The sequence below is a fragment of the Macaca nemestrina genome, chromosome 12, assembly GCF_043159975.1.
Source record: "Macaca nemestrina isolate mMacNem1 chromosome 12, mMacNem.hap1, whole genome shotgun sequence".
Lineage (NCBI taxonomy): Eukaryota > Metazoa > Chordata > Mammalia > Primates > Cercopithecidae > Macaca > Macaca nemestrina.
In genome coordinates, this window is record NC_092136.1 from 93,297,202 (window position 1) to 93,319,250 (window position 22,049).

The following is a 22,049-nucleotide window of genomic DNA, read 5'->3' on the forward strand; positions in this document are numbered from 1 at the left end:
GTGGCCAGGAGGAGAGAGAGGGAGAGAGAAAAGCAGGAAGTGCTACACACTTACACAGCCAGATCTCATGAGAACTCTGTCAAGAGACAGCACTAGGGGTATGGTACTAAACTACTAGAAACCACCAGGCCAGGCACAGTGGCTCACGCCTGTAGTCCCAGCACTTTGGGAGGCTGAAGCAGGCGGATCACGAGGTCAGGAGTTTGAGACCAGCCTGACCAACATGGTGAAATGCTGTTTCTACTAAAAATTACAAAAAATTATCCGGGCGTGGTGGCATGTGACTGTAATCCCAGCTACTCAGGAGGCTGAGGCAGGAGAATCGCTTGAACCTGGGAGGTAGAGGTTGCAGTGAGCCGAGATCGTGCCACTGCACTCCAGCATGGGCGACAGAACAAGACTCCATCTCAAAAGAAAAAGAAAAAGAAAAAGAAACTACCCCCATGCCCGCCAGGCCCCTGCTAACACACACACACACTCGGGATCGCAGTTCCATGTGAGATTTGGATGGAGGAGACACAGAGCCAAACCATATCACCCAGCATAATCAGATTCTGGTAAGGGCCCTTCTCCTGGTTCGCAGACAGCTGTCTGCTCTTTGTATCCTCAGATGGCAGGGAGAAAGAAAGAGAGAGGAAACAAAATCTCTCATAGCTCTTCTTACAAGGGCACTCATCCCGTTCATGAGAGCTTCACTCTCATGACTTAATTACCTCCCAAAGGCCCCACTTCATAATGCCGTCACATTGGGCTTTAGGCTTGACGTATGCATTTGTTGCGGGGGACACAAACATTCAGTCCTTAACAGTCACTAAATAAGTCCAAGCCCCACCCTCTAAAAAAAACAAGAGAACAAATTTGGCAACTGAATGAATGAAGGAAAAAATATTTTGTGTCAACAAATAGAAAGTACTGGCTACTGAAAAAAAAAAAAAAAAAAAAGGTTGTTTGAAATTCCCTTATTAGTAATAAGTATTTGTTATAAGAGAGACTTTTTATATTTTTAACAGTAAGTGACAAATTCTGTATTTTCCTAGCAAAAATTAGAGATGGTAAAAAAATCCAACATGAATGATTTGACACCTTTTTTTTTGTTTGTTTTCCCTAATAGGTAAAGAATGGATTTACTTTTTTTTTTTCTCAGAATGAAGATGTACAAATGAAAGAAGCCCTATTCGTTGTACTTTAAAATGAATAATATTTTTCAATATGTTTGTCTCCCCACTTTTTAAAAGGAATTTAGAGCGAAGTCAAGAGAATGGGACAAGCAAGAGATACTATATCAGACTCATCTGATTTCTTTAGATGCTCAACAAAAATTATTATCTGAGAAGTGTAATCAGTTTCAGGTAAGTTATCTAATACTATTCTCTAAATCAAAAGTAGAAGTTAAATATTGGTATCTTTACCATTCAGCATGTAATCTATTTACAAATAGAAATGCCAACTAAGAAAAAATCACCAGAGTAGGTCCAAAGGTGGGTACGGTCATAAGTGCATAGAATATCTGTTAATGGTGAATTTAGTCTACATGTCTCAAAGGATGGAGCTATTTAAAAATCCATTGTTATTGTGTCATTGAATACCATATGTTTTTGTATGCCTACAGGCAAGGCACTCAGAGAGTTTAAGATTGCTTGCTTTACTTTGTATTTTCTTGGCTACTTATAAGACGGAGCATCTCCTCATATACTTTTTAGCCTTTCTCAGGTCTTTCTGTGAATTGCCTATTCATAAACTTTGCCCATTTTTCTTTTGTGTTGTTTGCCTTTTCTTATTGATGTGTAGAAGTGTTTGTACATTAGGAATTATAATTATTTATTTATTTTTTTTTTTTTTGAGACGGAGTCTTGCTCTGTCACCCAGGCTGGAGTGCAGTGGCCGGATCTCAGCTCACTGCAAGCTCCTCCTCTCGGGTTCACGCCATTCTCCTGCCTCAGCCTCCCGAGTAGCTGGGACTACAGGCACCCGCCACTTCGCCCGGCTAGTTTTTTGTATTTTTTAGTAGAGACGGGGTTTCACCGTATTAGCCAGGATGGTCTCGATCTCCTGACCTCATGATCCGCCCGTCTCGGCCTCCCAAAGTGCTGGGATTACAGGCTTGAGCCACCGCGCCCGGCCACATTAGGAATTATTAACTCTGTTACATCCACTGACAACTTTTCCCCTACAATCAAATTGTTTGTTTGTATTTATTTTTGGTTATAGACTTTTTTCAACCATTGTATAATTGAATTCATAATTTTCTTTTTACACCTTCTAGATTTTTTTTCTTGCTTGATATGGCTTTACTACCACTAACCTCCTTCTCTAGTCTACATCTTTGCTCTGAGGTTATACAAATATATTTTCTCTTTATGCCATCTGAAATTGAAATTTTAAAACAAACACAAGACTGAATTACAAAGACCCAACTTTCATTATCTAGTAACATATTTAAAGATATTCCTACTAATTATTTTCTATCATTCTTGAACTTCACGTAAGCTTAAATATGACATTCTTCATTTGAGTTACACAGTTTTTATGTTTTTCAGAAACAGGCACAAAGTTACCAAACTCAACTAAATGGTAAAAAACAGTGCTTAGAAGACAGCAGCTCTGAAATTCCTCGTTTGATATGTGACCCAGATCCCAATTGTGAAATCGGTGAAAGAGATGAGTTCATTATTGAAAAACTAAAATCAGCTGTAAGTGAGATAGCACTAAGCAGGAATAAATTACAAGATGAAAATCAGAAGCTCTTGCAAGAACTGAAAATGTACCAAAGACAGTGCCAGGTGAAGATTAATTTTTTGTTTTTCAACTAATATTGTCCATGACTTGTGTAAATGGTAACTCAACAGATATAGGGATTAGAATGGTAGTTTTCTATTATTAATATATGTGAAGATTCTGTTAATATTTCCTCTTAGTAATTTGCACTTGATGGGTAGATTCAATAATCCCATAAGTATGTTACCACACTTAGAGTGCACTTTAGTTCAGCAGTGGCATAATAATAATGTATTACAAGTGCAATGTAACAGTGGTCACTTACAAACCTCTATGCCTTTAGCCATGTACTACCCTCTTCCCGCACTATTTTCTGTTACCCTGTGTCTCTTTGACTCAGAAGAATCCTTGGTTAAAGATACAGGAAATCATGAAGGGTTCAACAATCTAGTAACCTCAGTGAGAGCTATGGAGGTGACTCCAGTGATTTATCACTGGTAATGGTATCATAATCATTTATCAAACAGTAACCTAGAATTTATTTTTAGGTAACTTTCACATTGACAAATATGATTGATGATTTAACAAGCATTAATTTTTTTCTCAACTCAGTAATGTTTTCTTCTTTTTGTCTATTTCTTGTAATCATTAGGAAGGTTATACAGCACTCATCAAAATTACCCATTTCTTTACAGAATATATATTTCTTATTCATTAGTACTTGAGACATTCTTTTATCTCCCATTTTAGGTTTTTTCTCTCACCTCCAAATATTCAGCCTCTTTCCATCACTTCCTACATGACAGTTGGCCCATATCTTTTCCCCACTCTATTCCCTGCTCTACCTAACATACGTGATTGAGGTAAGGTCACTGCCTGAGAACTTCCATTTCATCTCCTTGAGATATACCACCCCAAGATCTGTTGCCACTTAAACTCCCAGGGTCATTTCTTAGTCCTGGGCCAACTCCTCATTCCCCCACCTTGCCACATTATATTTGGGATTATATAGGGAGTTAGTCCTTTAACTTCTTTCTCTGCCAGCATCTACTGTTCTATGTTCCTCTTTCCCTATGTTTGGTAAGGGACAGAATTCAAGGCTCCCAGTCTCCCCCATTCAGAGGTGGTTATAAGACATACATATACCCCACCTCAAACTCCAGCTTTAAGGAGGGAGGTCTTATTCTAATACAAGTTAGGATACAGATGTAAACCAGTAAAGAAAGCTGAACTACAAATACTAAACGCAGAGGAAGCCAGAAATTCTCTCAAAATAGCAAAGGCATTGATGGTGTTTTCTCTGGCTTCATTCTAATATAAATGAGGTTAGCACTCTTTCATCTGCTCTAGAGGGTGCCTAGGGGCTTCTAAGTGCTTAGCATCAGCCCACCTCTAACTATCTGAGCTGTGTTTGCATGACTGCGGGTCAGGCAGTGATGGGGTCTTTCCTTCTGAGAGGCTGCTGCCTTTTGCTTCCCTAAGTATATGACAACTGGTCATGCCTTCTATTTAAAGGCAACCTAAACTTACATTTTGCAGCTGTCTTTGTACTGCTGGAATCTGCATCAGAATCACATTCAGTAAATAAGAAAATTGTTGTTCTTGGTACTTCCCAAGTATTCTCCTTTAGGCTCTGGGTCATCCAGTGCCAACCAAAGCACTCTCTGCTTTTTCCCTTCTTCTTTTGGCAGGAGAACAGGTGGTGGTGGTTGGTTACATGAATAAGTTCTTTATTGGTGATTTCTGAGATTTTGATACACCCATCACCTGAACGGTATACACTGTACCCAATTTGTAGTCTTTTATCCCTCACCCCCCACCACCCTTTCCCCTGAGTTCCCCAACATCATTCTTATGCCTTCGTAGCCTAATAGCTTAGCTCCTACTTATGAGTGAGAACATAAGTAGGAGCAATAACCAAATGATGTTTCGTTTTCCATTCCTGAGTTACTTGACTTAAAATAATGGTCTTTAATTCCATCCCGGTTGCTGCAAATGCCATTACTTTGTTTCTTTCTATGGCTGTGTAGTATTCATATATATATATGCCACATTTTCTTTATCCACTCATTGATTGATAGGCATTTGAGCTGGTTCCGTATTTTTGCAATTGCAAATTGTGCTGCTATAAACATGTGTGTGAAAGTATCTTTTTCATGTAATGATTTCTTTTCCTCTCGGTAAACACCTAGTAGTAAGATTGCTGGATCAAATGGTAGATCTACTTTGAGTTCTTTAAGGAATCTCCACATTGTTTTCCATAGTGGTTATACTAGTTTACATTCCCACCAGCAGGGTAAAAGTGTTCCCTTTTCACCACACCCATACTAACATCTATTATTTTTTTGATTTTTTGATTATGGCCATTCTTGCAGGAGTAAGGTGGTATGGCATTGTGGTTTTGATTTGCATTTCCCTGATCATTAGTGACGTTCAGCATTTTTTCATATGTTTGTTAGCCATTTGTATACCTTCTTTTGAGAATTGTCATTCATGTGACAATTAGCCCACTTTTTGATGGGATTGTTTGTTCTTTTCTTCCTGATTTGTTTGAGTTCCTTATCAATCTCGGATATTAATCCTTTGTCAGATGCATAGTTAGTGAAGATTTTCTCTCACTCTGTGGGTTATGTGTTTACTGATTATTTATTTTGCTGTGTAGAAGCTCTTTAGTTTAATTAGGTCCCATCTATTTATCTTTGTTTTTGTTGCGTTTGCTTTTGGGTTCTCGGTCATGAAGTCTTTGCCTATGCCAATGTCTAGAAGGGATTTTCCAATGTAAATCTTCTAGAATCTTTATGGTTTCAGGTCTTAGATTTAAGTCTTTGATCCATCTTGAGTTGATTTTTGTATAAGGTGAGAGATAAGAATCCAACTTCATTCTTCTCCATGTGGCTTGCCAATTATTCTACCACCATTTGTTGAACAGGGTGTTCTTTTCAGACTTTATGTTTTTGTTTGCTTTGTTGACGATCAGTTGGCGGTAAGTATTTGGGTTTATTTCTGGGTTCTCTATTGTGTTCCATTGGTTTCTGTGCCTATTTTTATACCAGTATCATGCTGTATTGGTGACTATGGCCTTATAATATAGGGTATTTGGTAATCTGATGCCTCCAGATTTGTTCTTTTTGCTTAGTCTTGCTTTAGCTATGCAGGGTCTTTTTTTGGTTCCATATGAATTCTAAGATTTTTTTCTAATTCAGTGACGAATTATGGTGGTATTTTTATGGGAATTTCATTGAATTTGAAGATTGATTTTGGGAGTATGGTCATTTTCACAATATTGATTCTACCCATCCATGAGCATGGGATGTGTTTCCATTTGTTTGTGTCATCTGTGATTTTTTTCAGCAGCGTTTTGTAGTTTTCCTTGTAGAGGTCTTTCACCTCCTTGGGTAGGTATATTCCTAAGGATTTCTTTCTTTCTTTTTTTTTTTTTTTTTTTTTACAGCTATTGTAAAAGAGGTTGAGTCTTTATTTGATTTTCAGCATGGTCACTGTTGGTGTATAGCAATGCTGCTGATTTGTGTACATTGATTTTGTATCCTGAAACTTTACTGAATTCATTTATCAGTTCTAGGAGCTTTTTGGATGAATCTTTAGAGTTTTCTAGATATATGATCATGTCATCAGTCAACAGACATAGTTTGACTTCCTTTTTACTGATTTGTATGCCCTTTATTTCTTTCTCTTGTCTGATTGCTCTGGCTAGGACTTTCAGTACTATGTTGAATAGAAGTGCTAAGAGTGGGCATCCTTGTCTTCTTCCAGTTCTCAGGAAGAATGCTTTCAACTTTTCCCCATTCAGAATGATGTTGGCGGTGGGTTTCTTGTAGATGGCTTTTATTACCTTAAGGTATGTCGTTTCCATGCCAATTTTGCAGAGGGTTTTAATCATAAAAGGATGCTGGATTTTGTCAAATTATTCTTCAGTGTCTATTGAGATGATCGTGTGATTTTTGTTTTTAATTCTGTTTATGTGGTGTATTGTGTTTATTGACTTGCATATGTTAAACCGTCCCTGCATCCCTCATATGAAACCCACTTGATCATGGTGGATTATCTTTATGATATGCTGTTGGATTCAGTTAGCTAGTATTTTGTTCAGGGTTTTTGCATCTATGTTCATCAGGGATATTGGTCTGTAGTTTTCTTTTTCTCTTATATCCTTTCCTGGTTTTGATATTAGGGTAATACTAGCTTCATAGAATGATTGAAAGGAGGATTCCCTCTTTCTCTATCTTTTAGAATAGTGTCAGTAAGATTGGTACCAATTCTTCTTTGAATGTTTGATAGAATTTAGCTGTGAATCTGTCTGGTCCTGGACTTCTTTTGTTGCCAATTTTTGTATTACTGTTCCTTTTTTTTTTTTTAACAGTGTCTTGCTCTGTTCCCCAGGCTGGAGTGCAGTGGCGCAATTTTGGCTCACTGCACCCTCTGCCTCCCAGGTTCAAGCAATTCTTCTACCTCAGCCTCCTGAGAGCTGGGATTACAGGTGCCTACCACCACACCCAGGTAATTTTTGTATTTTTTAGTGTTGGCCAGGCTGGTCTTGAACTCCTGAGCTCAAATGATCTGCCCGCCTTGGCCTGCCAAAGCACTGGCATTACAGGTGTGAGCCACCACACCCGGCCTGTATTACTATTTCAATCTCCCTGCTTGCTATTGTTCTGTTCAGAGTTTCTGTTTCTTCTAGGAGTTTAATCTAGGAGGGTTTACTCTAGGAGGGTTGTATATTTCCAGGAATTTATCCATCTTTTGTAGGTTTTCTACTTTGTGCATCTAAAGGTGTTCATACTAGCTTTGAATGATCTTTTGTATTTCAGTAGTATCAGTTGGAATATCTCCTGTTTCATTTCTAATTGAGCTTATTTGGATCTTCTTTCTTCTTGGTTAATCTTGCTAATGGTCTATTGATTTCATTCACCTTTTCAAAGAACCAGCTTTTTGTTTCATTATCTGTTGAATTTTTTTTGTTTCAATTTCATTTAGTTCTGCTCTGATCTTTGTTGTTTCTTTTTTTTTTTATTGGGTTTGGGGTTGGTTTGTTCTTGTTTCTCTGGTTCCTTGAAGTATGATCTTAGGTTGGCTATTTGAGGTCTTTCAGACTTTTTGATGTAGACATTCAATGCTATGAACTTTCCTCTTAGTACTGTTTTTGCTGTATCCCAGAGGTTTTGATAGGTTGTGTCACTAATATTGTTCAGTTCAAAGAATTTTTTAATTTCCATCTTGATTTCATTGTTGACCCAACCATCATTCAGGAGCAGGTTACTTAATTTCCATGTATTTGCATGGTTTTGAGAATTCCTTTTGGAGTTGATTTCCAATTTTATCCCACTGTGGTCTGAGAGAGTACTTGCTATAATTTCAGTTGTCTTAAATATGTTGAGACTTGTTTTGTAGCCTATCATATGTTCTTTCTTGTGTAATGTTCCATGTGCTGATGAATAGAATATATATTTGCAGTTCTTGCATAGACTGTAAATATCTGTTAGCTCCATTTGTTCTAGGGTATCATTTAAGTCCATTGTTTATTGGTTGACTTTCTGTCTTGATAACCTGTCTAGTGCTGTCAGTGAAGTATTGAAGTCCCACACTATTACTGTGTTGCTGCCTATCTCATTTCTTAGGTCTAGTGGTAATTGTTTTATAAATTTGGGAGCTCCAGTGTTAGGTGCATATATATTTAGGATTGTGATATTTTCCTGTTGGGCTAGTCCTGTCATCATTATATAATGTCCCTCTTTGCCTTTTTTAACTGTTGGTGCTTTAAAGTCTACTTTATCTGATATAATAATATCTTGCTTTTGGTATCCATTTGCATGGAATATCTTTGTCTGCCCCTTTACCTTAAGTTTGTGTGAGTCCTTATGTGTCAGGTGAATCTCTTGAAGACAGCAGTTACGTGGTTGGTGAATTCTTATCCATTCTGCCATTTTGTATCTGTTAAGTGGAGCATTTAGGCCATTTATATTCAACGTTAGTATTGAGAAGTGAGGTGCTATTATATTTGTCATGCTAGTTGTTGCCTGAATACTTATTTTTTCATTGTGTTATGGTTTTATAGGTCCTGTGAGATGTATACTTCAAGGAGGTTCTATATTGGTATATTTTGAGGATTTCTTTCAAGATTTAGAGCTCCTTTTAATGCTGGCGTGGTAGTGGTGAATTCTTTCAGCATTTGTTTGTCTGAAAAAGACTGTATCTTTCCTTCGTTTATGAAGCTTAGTTTCACTAGATACAAAATTCTTAGCTGATAATTGTTTCATTTAAGGAGGCTAAAGATAGGATACCAATCCCTTTTAGCTTGTAGAATTTCTGCTGAGAAATCTGCTGTTAATCTGATGGGGTTTTTTTTATAGGTTACCTGATGCTTTTGCCTCACAGCTCTTAAGATTCTTGCCTTTATCTTGACTTTAGATCACCGGAGGACTATGTGCCTAGCCAGTGATCTTTTTATGATTATTTCCCAGGTGTTCTTTGAGCTTCTTGTATTTGGACGTCTAGATCTCTAGCAAGGACAGGAAAGTTTTCCTCAATTATTCCCTCAAATATGTTTTCCAAACATTTAGATTTCTCTTCTTCCTCAGGAACACTAATATTCTTAGGTTTTGTTGCTTAACATAATCCCAAACTTCTTGGAGGCTTTGTTCATTTTTTTAAATTATTTTTTGTCTTTGTCAGAGTGGGTTAATTTGAAAACCTTGTTTTCAAGCTCTGAAGTTCTTTCTTCTGCTTGTCCAATTCTATTACTGAGGCTTTCCAGTGTATCTTTGAATTTCTCTAAGTGTGTCCTTCATTTCCAGAAGTTGTAATTTTTTTTTATTTATGCTATTTCTCTGGAGATTTTCCCATCCATGTCCTGTATAATTTTTTTTTTTTATTTCTTAAAGTTGATATTCACCTTTCTCTGGTGCCTCCTTTAGTAGGTTAATAATTGACCTTCTGAATTCTTTTTCTGGCAATTCAGAGATTTCTTCTCGTTTTAGATCCATTGCTGGTGAGCTAATGTGATCTTTTGGGGCTGATGAAGAACCTTCTTTTGTCATATTACCAGAATTGTTTTTCTGGTTCCTTCTCTTTTGGGTAGACTATGTCACATGGAAGATCTGGGGCTCAAGGGCTGTTGCTCAGACTCTTTTGTCCCATGGGGTGCTCCCCTGATGTGGTGCTCTCCCACTTTCCCTAGCGATGGATTCTCTTGGCCCTCCTGGTGTGTTCCTACAATAGTTCTTGGAGCAAAAGTTCATGATGTGTGTCTCTACTGCTGTGTCTCTCCGAGTGGGAGCTGCAAGTTAGTCCTGCCTCCCATCTGCCATTTTCCCCTGCTTTGTCTCTTCTTTAAGTCTTTTAGGATTTGATCCATACAAATCAATGTTCTGCTCAGGCTTATTTTGTTCTATTCTATTTAGTTTGCCTGAAACATATTTCACTAGTAGGCCCAGTTATAAAGTCTGGTTCTACCCTTCAGTGAGATTCACCTTCTTCACTAACATCAGTTCCTTTTAATATCCCCAAAAATAATTATATTTGGGCCTATTTACAGGATCTGAGAGCATCTTCTTTTTCGGGCTGAGAGTCAGCTTTTGCCTTTGGCTCACTTGTGGGATAGAAGTGGCTACTTTTACACCTGTATTCTTTGGGGAAAAAAAAGATCCTCTGTACCTCTTTCTTGGCAGTATGACTGACTCTGTCTATAATGCTTTCCTTGATAAACTCCACCTTTCTCCTCCTCAGAACTTTATTGTTTATATTTTTCCAAGAAGTAGAATGGAGAATCTTGTTAAAAGAAAAAAATGCTGCAAACAGGGCAAGAGTGTACATTGAGGAACATTATTATAACATTCCTAGCTAGGATCACCATCTCTACTCTCCCTCCAAATAATGCCTTTAAGCCTATGCTTCTCACACTTAATCACAATGACACACTCCTGGTGGCAAGGAGAGGGAGAATGCATGCAACTTGGGAGTCAATGTGTAGCAGGAAGTAAGAAGAATCAAACCAGCTGCTGGCCAAGGTGGCCCTATCATTTACTGATATCATTTAATTAACTTACCCTTCCCACCCAAGTTCAACAGGATGTAACTTACCACACTTCTTCCTTATTCCTCAAAGATTTCTACAAACTTCTAGGGGCTTACATGCACACCTGAGAAGGCTCTGTGGGTTGCCTGGGCTAAGGAAAGTCCATGTTACCTATTTCTATTTTTCCTTATGGTATTTATATATTAATGTACTTAATAATTTATTAATGTTTCTGAATATAACTAACAAAATTAAAATCCAGCTACTCATAGAAGTCAATATAATTGTGAAGTCTTTTTACTTATACTAAAGGTTGCAAAACAGCAGTACCCATTGCCTAATTTTTATGACTTTCATTTAAATTAGTGGCTCTATATTGGGGTAATTTTTCCTCCCACGTGATATTTGGCAATGCCTGGATACATTTTTGGTTACCACAACAAGGAAAGGAGTGTGACCAGCATCTAATGAGTAGAGACCAGAGATGGTGTTAAACACCCTACAGTGCACAAGACAACCCTACAACAGAGAATCGCCCAGTCCCAAATGCCAATAGTGCTAAAATTGATCAACCCTTTTTAAAATTTTGAAATAAGTCATTTTTCTCATATTCTTCACTAGTAATTCTCTAACTTCATTTTGTGATGTTTTCTATAGCTAATAACAACTACCTGTGTGGTCTCACATTATTTTTAATGGATAGCACTTGATTGAGAAATTTCATCCTGCTCTGTTGTTGTTGTTGTTGTTGTTGTTTTGTTTTTTGGTTTGGTTTTGTTTTGCTTTTGAGACAGAGTCTGGCTCTGTCACCCAGACTGGAGTGCAGTGGCGCAATCTTGGCTCACTGCAAGCTCCGCCTCCCAGGTTCACGCCATTCTCCTGCCTCAGCCTCCTGAGTAGCTGGGACTACAGGCACCTGCCACCACACCTGGCTATTTTTTGTATTTTTAGTAGAGACAGGGTTTCACCGTGTTAGCCAGGATGGTCTCGATCTCCTGACCTCATGATCTGCCCTCCTTAGCCTCCCAAAGTGCTGGGATTACAGGCGTGAGTCACCGCGCCTGGCCAGTTAATAACAACTTTTAATGTGACTGATATCTATACTGATTTCTATGAGGAAGTTTACCAAATTTTTTTTTTACAAATATTTGTTCATTTAAAAAACAATGTAATTATCCTTGGATCTAGGACCATTATTAAATTTGAACTAAGAATCTCCATTTTATATTTTACAAAAGAATCACGTGTATTAAAAATCAAACCAAATTATTCTGGACCATGTTTTATGAAAAACAAAATCTGTTGTAGAACTAATGAAACGATTTTGAAAAGAAATTTGGTTCAAAAACTTTAAGATGTCTAAAAGATTTCTACTCTCAGGAAAACACTATTTTTCATCCATTAGGAAAAAATCCTGAATATATTGCATTAATTTAGCTTTTCCTCTGTTTCATTTCCAAATTTTACTCACGTTTCATTCTTTTCTTTAGGATAAATCTAAATGAAAATACATCAATTATTTATATATGATAGTTGATTTGAAGGTTTAGAATCACCGCTCCTCTCAAACCATTAGGCAAACCTCTAACTAAACAGATGGGCTTTAAACATGTTTTACAAAATTTATATTTTACCAAATGGGAATAACTGGAGGTAACTGATACTATAACCGATATATGTATTTGGAAAGAAGTTTCTCTTCCCTTTTCACAAAACTGTCACGACAGAGTGTTCCACATCATACACATAAATGCAAAAAGACAACCATTTCCATCTGAATTACTGTCATTTCTTGTATGTAAAATTCTCTTTGTTTATAGCACACTTTAATGCCAGATGCATCTCAATTTTCACATGAATCACATCCCATTTGTCTTTCCACAACCTTGAAATGTATCAGTACACTTCTTAATTTCATTGCATATATTTATTCATTATGTTACACTCTACATGTTTTTTAAATGTGCAGTATTTTTCATGGGAAGTTAATGACAAAAATAGATGGCTCTGCATTTTTCTAATATCTATGACAGAAAAGTTAACCTTTTTTTGTTTGCTTGTTAATGTATCATTAAGGTGCTAGAGCAACATTGTCCAGTAGTAATATAATGTAAGCCACAAATATAATTTAAATTTTCCTACTAGCCGAATTAAAAGAAGTCAAGAAAAATGAGTGAAACTAACATATCATAGCAATATATTTTATTCAATCCACTATATATCCAAAATATTATCATTCTAAAATGTAATCAACATATAAAAAGTTACTGAGTTTTTTACTTTTTTTCATACTAAGTCTTCAAAATCTGGTGTGTATTTTATGCTTCCAACATATCTCATATTACATGCTAAGTATTCATCTGAAGTACCTGATCTGTATTTAGATCCCATACAATTTTACAGTTTAAAAAGTTGATTTACATACTTAAGTTGTTCCAAACAAACTTGAAAATGTTCCATTACTGAGTCAAGTACCAAAGAATCATTTTCCTCAATATTTGCACCCACATTCACAAACAATTGATTTGATTTTCATGCAGAAGCATACTAATTTTAAAACTACATCTCAGTTAAATCAATTCACTAATTCTTGTGTTAATTCGGTATTAACCTTGAATTCAAGGTCAAAAAACAATTTTAGATTTATCAATATCAAGAAAGCCTGCAAATTTTTCTTGTACTTTTGCAAGGAATTTACATGCTGTCATTTATAAGTAAAATACTTTGTATATTCATTGACGTGTCAAATCATTATTACTAATTTGTATTATGAAAAGTTTGAATTTTAACATATATGCTTGTACCTGTGTAGTTAGGTCATGAATAAGCTTTTTTCCTCTCAGTGATGTCTCCAAATTTCACTCTTACAGATATTATTTTCTAATAACAGTAAACAAATATATTGTATTATTACCATATTTTACAGAGTTTCTGCTAACCCTAGCTTGTGGCAACACTATATATATATATATTTATTTTTTTATTTTTATTTTTATTTTTTTTGAGACGGAATCTCGCTCTGTCGCCCAGTCTGGAGTGCAGTGGCCGGATCTCAGCTCACTGCAAGCTCCACCTCCCGGGTTTACGCCATTCTCCTGCCTCAGCCTCCCGAGTAGCTGGGACTACAGGCGCCCGACACCTCGCCCGGCTATTTTTTTTTTTTTTTTTGGTTTTTTTTTTAGTAGAGACGCCGTTTCACCGTGTTAGCCAGGATGGTCTCCATCTCCTGACGCCGTGATCCGCCCGTCTCGGCCTCCCAAAGTGCTGGGATTACAGGCTTAAGCCACGGTGCGTGGCCGCAACACTATATTTTATAGGCCTAAGGTTAGAGCTTTTTGTGGACTCCCCTTCCCCGAATGAAAGCAGATGCACTTTTCTACATACAGCTTCATATTTGATGGCTCCCTAGTGGCAAATTTGCAAACCAGGGAGCCCACGTAATGCCTTCCTCAACTGGGCAAAATTATGGGCGACATTCACATTAACTCAGTTTGTGTTTCTGATTGGTAATCTATTGTTTTGCAGTTCTTTTATTATTGAAATGTTTAATCTTGTCTGAAAAATCTCCACTGTTCAAAACGGAGGCTTTATCCAAACAAGTCTTTATCCAAACAAGTCCATTAAATCACCAATTTCAATCTTTTTATATTTATTTCCAAGTGGTCAGGAAGTTCTGGGGCTAAAGTAATGCTACTAGGCCCCTCACTGAACATAGGCCTCCTGGAAAACAGCATATATTTAAGGCTTGGTAAAAATAAATTATCTGGGAACTCATTATATCCTATACCTTCTATACAATTATTCTTCCAGGCTTTGTGAACTTCTGGATAAGAATTAATAAATAAGAAAGCATATGTCCACATAAGAGCTTATACATTAATTTTCGTAACAGCATTATTTGTAATAGCCGAAAAGTAGAAACAACCCAAATGTCCATCAACTGATGAATAGATAAACAAAATGTGGTATATCCACATAGTGGAACATTATTCAGCCATAAGCAGGAATCAACCGCTGATATATGCTACAACATGGATGAACCTTGAAAGCATTATGCTACATTAAAGAAGCCAGTCACAAAAGGCCACATAGTGTATGATACCATTTGTATGAAACATCTAGAATAGGCAATTCCCTAGAGATATAACATAGATTACTGGTTGCCAGGAGCTGGAGGAAGGGGAAAATGGGGAGTGACTGTTAATGAGTGTGAGGTTTCCTTTGGGGATGATGAAAATGCTCTGGAATAAAGTAGTGGTGATGTTCAACTTTGTGACTAAATTAAAAAGTGCTGGATTGTACACTTTAAATGGGCATATTTATGGTATGTGGATTATATTTCGATGAATATTATTAATAATTCAATAATGATTTTTCAATGAATATTAAGTATATCTATATATTAAGAATTATTTAACAAATGATTTTTTTAAATATAGTATTTTCTATAGCCTTTACTAGCAGAGAAGTCCCTTGCCCTTAGAACCTCCCGTCCTGTCTTTACCAATACATTAGAGTTCTATTTAACTTATTTTGAGTGGAAGGAATTATTTTTTCATCCTGAGTGTACTAACTGGACTAGGAGTCAAAAGACCTGGATTTTCCTGTTCCAAAATCTGGTAGTTATGAGTTACGTAACTTTGGATCAAGTCTGGCGTTCAGTTTCCTCATCTGTAAAAATGGCAATGGATTTGATGACATAAGTCAGGCACTTTTTAAAAAACATTAACTACCTTGTATAATTGTGTGGAAGTGACCTGATGATATTGAAAGGCTCTTCCATACCTCTCTCCTAGAGAACAGCCAAGTACTGCTGCAGAAAATCCCTCAGCAGGCCATGGTCCCCAACCTCAAATGGGCACTCAACACTGCCCAGCAATCCAGCTTTTTTCTCCAAGTAGCTAATTCTTTCATTGCCATTGTAAGTCATTTAAACTCTTCACCACTCTCAAAAATCACTCCTATACCCTGCACTTCTCCTTCTACTGTTAGTACATGATGTTACTTTTTACTTCAGAGAGAAAATAGAAGCCAAGAGATAGCCAGCTCTTAATATCCCCTTAGCTAAATGCATAAACTTGTCTGCATTCCATCTTCCTTCCTTCCTGTTACAGAGAGGAGGGCCTTACTTTTGCTTCAGGTAATTCTCCCAGTGTGCTTTGAGGCTCATCCTTTCCACCTTCTTAGGAACCTGACACCACTCATTTTACCTCTACTCTCTTCTAATAGATCCTTCCCAACAACTGCTAACCTAGTTCAAGCTTCTTTTATTAACAAAATGAAACATTGAACCCAGAGGATTGCTGGTATTTCCAGTTACTGACTAAAGTATAGCTGCCATTGGGCAAAGGTTGAATCACAGTTTATAATTCATTTTGTTAGCCAGCTTTGCCATTAGGTTATTATTGATTATTATCTTTTTACAATTTGAAAGTATTTGTATTAATTAAAATTTTATGCACTGTACTTTATTCATACTTTTATGTTACATTCTTTCAAATTCACACTCACTGTGATATTTGTGTGATGATTTGATTATTCTTTGTCTTTGCCACTAGATTGTAAGCTCACTGAGAACAGGTTCTGTGTCTGTATCCCCAGAGCACATAATAAAAACTCAGTAAATATTTGTTAGAAAAAATGAATGAAGGAGGCCGGGCACGGTGGCTCATGCCTGTAATCCCAGCACTTTGGGAAGCCAAGGCCAGTGAATCACAAGGTCAGGAGTTCGAGACCAGCCTGACCAACATGATGAAACCCCATTTCTACTAAAATACAAAAATTAGCCAGGCATGGTGGCAGGAGCCTGTAATCCCAGCTACTCAGGAGGTTGAACCTGGGAGGCAGTTGCAGTGAGCCAAGATTGTACCACTGCATTCCAGCCTGGGCAACAGACTGAGACTCCGTCTCAAAAAAAAGAAAAGAAAAAATGAAGGAATGGAATTCTATGAGACAGAACAAGCAAAGGAGTAAATATCAGTTTGTTTAAAATTAGGCTGGTTTATAGATGTTAAATATTTTTAAATGCATTGTATATTAGGATAACCAAAAATGAGCATTGAAATTTTTTGATGTTTTTATTTAGGCCATGGAAGCAGGTCTCTCAGAGGTAAAAAGTGAGTTACAGTCACGTGATGATCTCTTGAGAATTATAGAAATGGAACGATTGCAATTACACAGAGAATTATTAAAAATAGGAGAGTGCCAGAATGCTCAAGGAAATAAAAAAAGGTATAATCTTTATATTTGACAATCTGATAGAACTGTTCAAAACATGATGTTTGAATGTTTTTAAGAGTTTTATATTTGAAATGAGAATAAAAAGTCTATTTTGTATTAACATGTTTAATTAGTGGGTAATATTAAATATTAAAAATAAAATTTATGGTTATTTTATCTTCAAAATTAACATCTTTACTTACCTAGAAAATTGTATCATGTTCTGATTTATGGATATTTCTGTCACTCTGAGTCAGACGTGGTGGCTCCCAGCACTTTGAAGGCCGAGGTGGGAGGACCACTTGAGCCCAGGATTTCAAGACAAGTCTAGGCAACATAGTGAGACCCTGACTCTTCAAAAAAAATTTTAAATTACCTGGGCATGGGGGCACACACCTGTAGTCCCATCTGCTTGGGAGGCTAAGCTGGGAGGGTCACTTGAGCCTGGGAGGTCAAGGGTGCAGTGAGCTGTGATCGTGCCACTGTACTCCAGCCTGGGCAACAGAGTGAGATCCTATCTCAAAAAAAAAAAAAAAAAAAGATACTATACAAAAATATTATAGAACTGGTATTCAATTATGTATATACTCAGAGAAATAAGATTTATTCCATATTTTTAAATGCCTTTGTTTTGATTGCCTATAGCTGATGTCAACCTTTTCACTTGTACATACTGTATTTTGGCCACCACACTCGCCATCTTGTCAGTTCCATTGAGGGTTCTTCTTAAAACAGATTTTTTTCCTCGTTTAAAATCAGACAGATACTGTATATTCCATAAACACAAAGGAAACCAGACAGATATTATATATTCCATAAACACAAAAGAAATGGGACTGCTGAGGATTGTTAAATGTTTATGCTTGTGAATAGACAGTTTGTCTGCTTTAGTAGTTCACTGATGCTCTTATTCTCGTAGAACTTGAATCTTTCTCAAAATCAGAAAGCTAATGCCAGATCAATGATAGGATTCTAAAAATTGAATAGCCAAATGGTGAGGGATGCTTTATTGAAAGATTGTTATATTGTTTTAAAGGCAATAATTATTTCTTCAAAGTTGTGAGACAGTCAGAGTTGTGAGACCTGCTAGCATTTCTTTGAGGTCTGTGCTTAATAACAAATGGCAAGTTAAGATCCCTAAAATGACCTATTTGTGTGTCTCACCAAGAATAGTGACAGAATGCCTATTAGCCAATCTGCATTGTCAAATGCTCTGCATACAAGACATATATTATCATCACTGATTACTAATCAATCTGTTAGATATTTATTACATGTAGTGCTGTTCCAGTATGGTGAGTAATGTCTTCATATGAAGAAAATATATTCCTAAAAACATAAGACATTTCACAGAAGAGCACACCAGTCAACCCATGTCTAGCTCTGGCTTTGTGAAGAGCATTGTAGGTACTTCTTATGCTGCTCTTAAGACCCATGCTGAATTCCAAACAGTGCTAGCTGCCCTTCAATACACTATTTAATCTAAAATCTTGTACTTATTTATATATTTGGCCAGTAAAAACTTTTTTGTTCTGACTGTTTACCATCCTCTATTTAACTTGGCATTTATTTTGGTCTCTAAACTACATCTTTCTTATCCTAGAATTCAGTTCTAGAATTCTGAGATTTGATGAAAAGGTGTAAGTTTAACTTTTCACAGCTTCCATTGTATTTTAGAATTCTCAGCCTTCATCTTTTCCACTAAGAGTCTAATTTTTTTAGTTTGTTCTCATATGAATGCTGTTCTATCAGCTTTATTGTTTTGGTTTATTTTATTCAAACTGTTGCTTCTTTGTAGTTGTATCAAAGTGAAGCACCCCAGACTACTGATAATAGATGCATAGTAGTTTTATAAAACTAGCATGGTAATGTTCTTATTCGTTTTCAGAAACTTTCTAAATAATGCTAAGATTTTGTTAGCTTTTCCATTTTTTTTTTTTAGTTGTAGAAGCACCCTGGGTTGATATGTTCTGAGAGTTATTAAACTAATTTCATACTCTTGTTCTACATGACAAATAATAGTTCCCTTATATATGTACATTAGCATTTTATATTATCATGATTACAGTTTTCTTCTATGCACTCATCCACATTGCAGTTTGACATTTGTTTCATTCAATTACTGAACTTTGCAAGATCACCATGAGGATTTTAGCATTCAATTCAGCATTCTACTTCCTGAAATTGCTTAGGAAGAATTGAAAAATAGGGAATTTTTTCACTCATTTCAAATTATAGGAAATAATGAAAACTTAAGACTGATCCTGAAATAATATTTCAGGAGAATATTGGATAAAATGGAAAATGCTCATAACATATTACTAACTGGGAAACAAAAGACTGAAAAATAATGTGTATAGTATATTCCAATTGTATGGGAAGTATATATCTTTATATGCATAGGGAAAAATATATTTACCACACATAAAAATGCTAAAGATGGTTTTTCCTGAATGTTAACATTACAGCAGTATATTATACTCTGATATCCTTTGTTATCCACAGTTAAGATATATATTTGACAATCACAAAAAAAGCAATCTAGTCTAGATACATGTAGCTCAGGGATATCACTACCAACTTATACCTTTTATAATAGATCCTCTATTTAATCTTTAAATTAGTAATTTCTTTATCATTACTCAGATTTGGGGTTTTTATTTGTGTGGTTGAAGTTTCTGAAGGTGTAGAATCTTCTCACAAGTTCTCTGGAAACCTAAAATTGTACTCACAAGTGGATATGTTCCTCAAAACAACAGACTCCTCCAGAATAGTCAAGCCTGACTTCCAGTAGAAAGCATGCCGCTTCCCCCACCTGATTATCTTTGCTTTTGTGTTTTTGTGATTTTTATTTCACTGGTTTGTCTCATATGAAAGTGAACATTATCCGCTTAGACATCTTCAAACCTCCTGTGGGTATTATGCTATTTATACTAGTTTCTGCTTTTCCCCTCTAGTAATAATATGCGGTTGCAATTCCACTTTATAAATTGAGCAGCCAAAGAGTAGATGTATTTGAGTACTCTCTGGTTAGACTGTCAGAGTTAATGATATTTTATCTCTTTTATAGAACAGTTGCTCCCCTTAGACTTCTCATGACATAGTTCCTTTCCACAATACATTAGCAAGTTGGGTGTATTTCCTTTTTTCAAATGGGTTACCAATCTATTTTATTATAGGAAACAGTTTTTTCTTTTTATCCCAAAATCTTATCTACATATGCAATGCCAGTATTCTGCCAATTTTTAATGTATAATTGAAATTCCTTATTAATTGCTTCCTTTCTTCCATTAAAACCATTTGCACTTACAAGATGTAAATACTTACGGGATCTGAATGTATTAGAACTTGCAATTTCTGTAACTAAAAATGTTTCCAACAAAGTAACGATCTATCTCTGCAGCCTGTAATGGTCTAAATTAACAATATAATTGTAACAATTTATCACGTTAAGCTTAATTTTAATCATTACTTTATGTTTAATTTGTAGACTTGAATCATCTCATTTGCCTTCTATTAAAGAACCAGAAAGGAAAAGAAAAGAGCTGTTTTCAGTGATGCAAGATCAACCAAATCATGAAAAAGAATTGAACAAGGTATGAAAAATAATGAGCTCAATTTTTCCAGGTAGATGTGAACTCTTTACATACAAAGGGAGTTTAAAAAAATCTTTCTTCTCACTCTGTTTGTTTTCCTTCTATATTTTTTTGTGAGGTGATAATCTACCAAGCTGCTAATTCCGACATTTTTCTGTGTGAGACTACAAAAAACACAAAACTTAAGTTATCATTCTGCAACTAGGAGACTTCCCGCGAAACGTTGAGGGTAGAGGGCCAGAGGCTCCATGATAGGTGGCTTACAGCAAGAAAGTTGAGAGCACAGACTCTGGTGCTCAACCATACACATAAGCTTGCAGAAGTTTCCTGTGCAAGATACTGAGGAGCCTCATTTCTAAGATGGAAATAATTGGTACCTACCTCATAAGTTTGTGATGAGGATTAAATGAGTTAATAATAACTGCTACTTAAATAGCAGTTACCATGTGCCAGGAACTGTTCTAAGGACTTAAGAAATCCTACTTCATTTATTCCTCACAACCATCTAATAAAGTAGGTCCTAATATTACCCTCTTTTTACATTTGAGGAAACTAAGGCACCGAGAAAAAGTAACTTCCTTCAAAATTACACAGCTATTAAGTGGCAGAGGCCATATTTGAATCTAGGCAATCTGGCTCCAGTATCCACACTCTTACCCTAAGTTAAAATCCATGAGATAATGCACTTAAAGTGCTTAAAATAGGATCTAGCTCAGAGGAAGCATCTAGTAAATATTGGCTCAATAGTTTTTTATTGCACCCACATTTTTTCACTGAGCACCTAACATGTGCCAGGAACTCTCCTGGAGCTAGAAATACAAGGATGAGTAAGTCGTGGGCACTGTCCTTAAATAGCTTGTAGTTCTTTACTCTCCTACAAAGAGTATTATTCTCTCCTCCCTCTAGTACAATCTGGTAATGGCCTTCTTTCTATGAATTTATCATAGCTACTCTCCACCTCTCTGGTCTTTAGGTTTGAGGATCAGGCAGAATATTTAATGCTATAAAATCTAAACAATTAAAAGTTAAATAAACCTGGGTATGACTTTGAATTATCAATTAGTGCACTGCATAGTGCTTGACACACAGTAAATGAAAATAAATACTTAGAGAATGAGTTAGTTAATATTAAGGTTAAATTTTCTCATAAATATATAGGGTCATAAATTCAGTTGTTTGTACAAATTTAACAAACATTTATTGAGTATCTAGGAGGACTATAGCTATTCTGCTAATTTCTATAGGAAATACAATAATATGAAAGACAGGTACTGTCTGCCCAAGAGTTGACTGTCAGAGAACTAATAGAGGTTAAGTAGAGAAAAGGTGTTATGAATCAATGATCATTTTTCATACATTTTGAACACTTTAATGCCATATAATCTTACAAAATTTATTTTACTGACTTGAAAATATAACTTAAAAAAACTCTTTTTCACTGGTGTCCCCAGTAAATGATAAAAGATTGGTTAAAGCCACCTATAGTTACA

The 22,049-nt window shown here is 36.1% G+C and overlaps 2 protein-coding genes across 9 annotated transcripts in view; one reads left to right on the plus strand and one right to left on the minus strand.

Annotated features, from left to right (window-relative positions):
• The window catches only part of LOC105484354 (uncharacterized), a 350,064-nt gene that overhangs the window by 59,429 nt on the left and 268,586 nt on the right, over positions 1-22,049 (minus strand). The window lies entirely within an intron of this gene.
• Positions 1-22,049, plus strand: part of LOC105484353 (deuterosome assembly protein 1) — a 100,682-nt gene that overhangs the window by 42,365 nt on the left and 36,268 nt on the right. For all 6 annotated transcript variants that reach the window (XR_988880.2, XM_011745887.2, XM_011745886.3 and 3 more), the window contains 4 exons: positions 1,236-1,349; positions 2,538-2,780; positions 16,830-16,975; positions 20,454-20,559. Coding sequence is in view for 5 of the 6 variants with exons in the window: in XM_011745887.2 (XP_011744189.1) it covers positions 1,236-1,349; positions 2,538-2,780; positions 16,830-16,975; positions 20,454-20,559 (609 nt within the window). In the remaining variant the exon portion in view is untranslated. The remainder of the gene's footprint in view (positions 1-1,235; positions 1,350-2,537; positions 2,781-16,829; positions 16,976-20,453; positions 20,560-22,049) is intronic.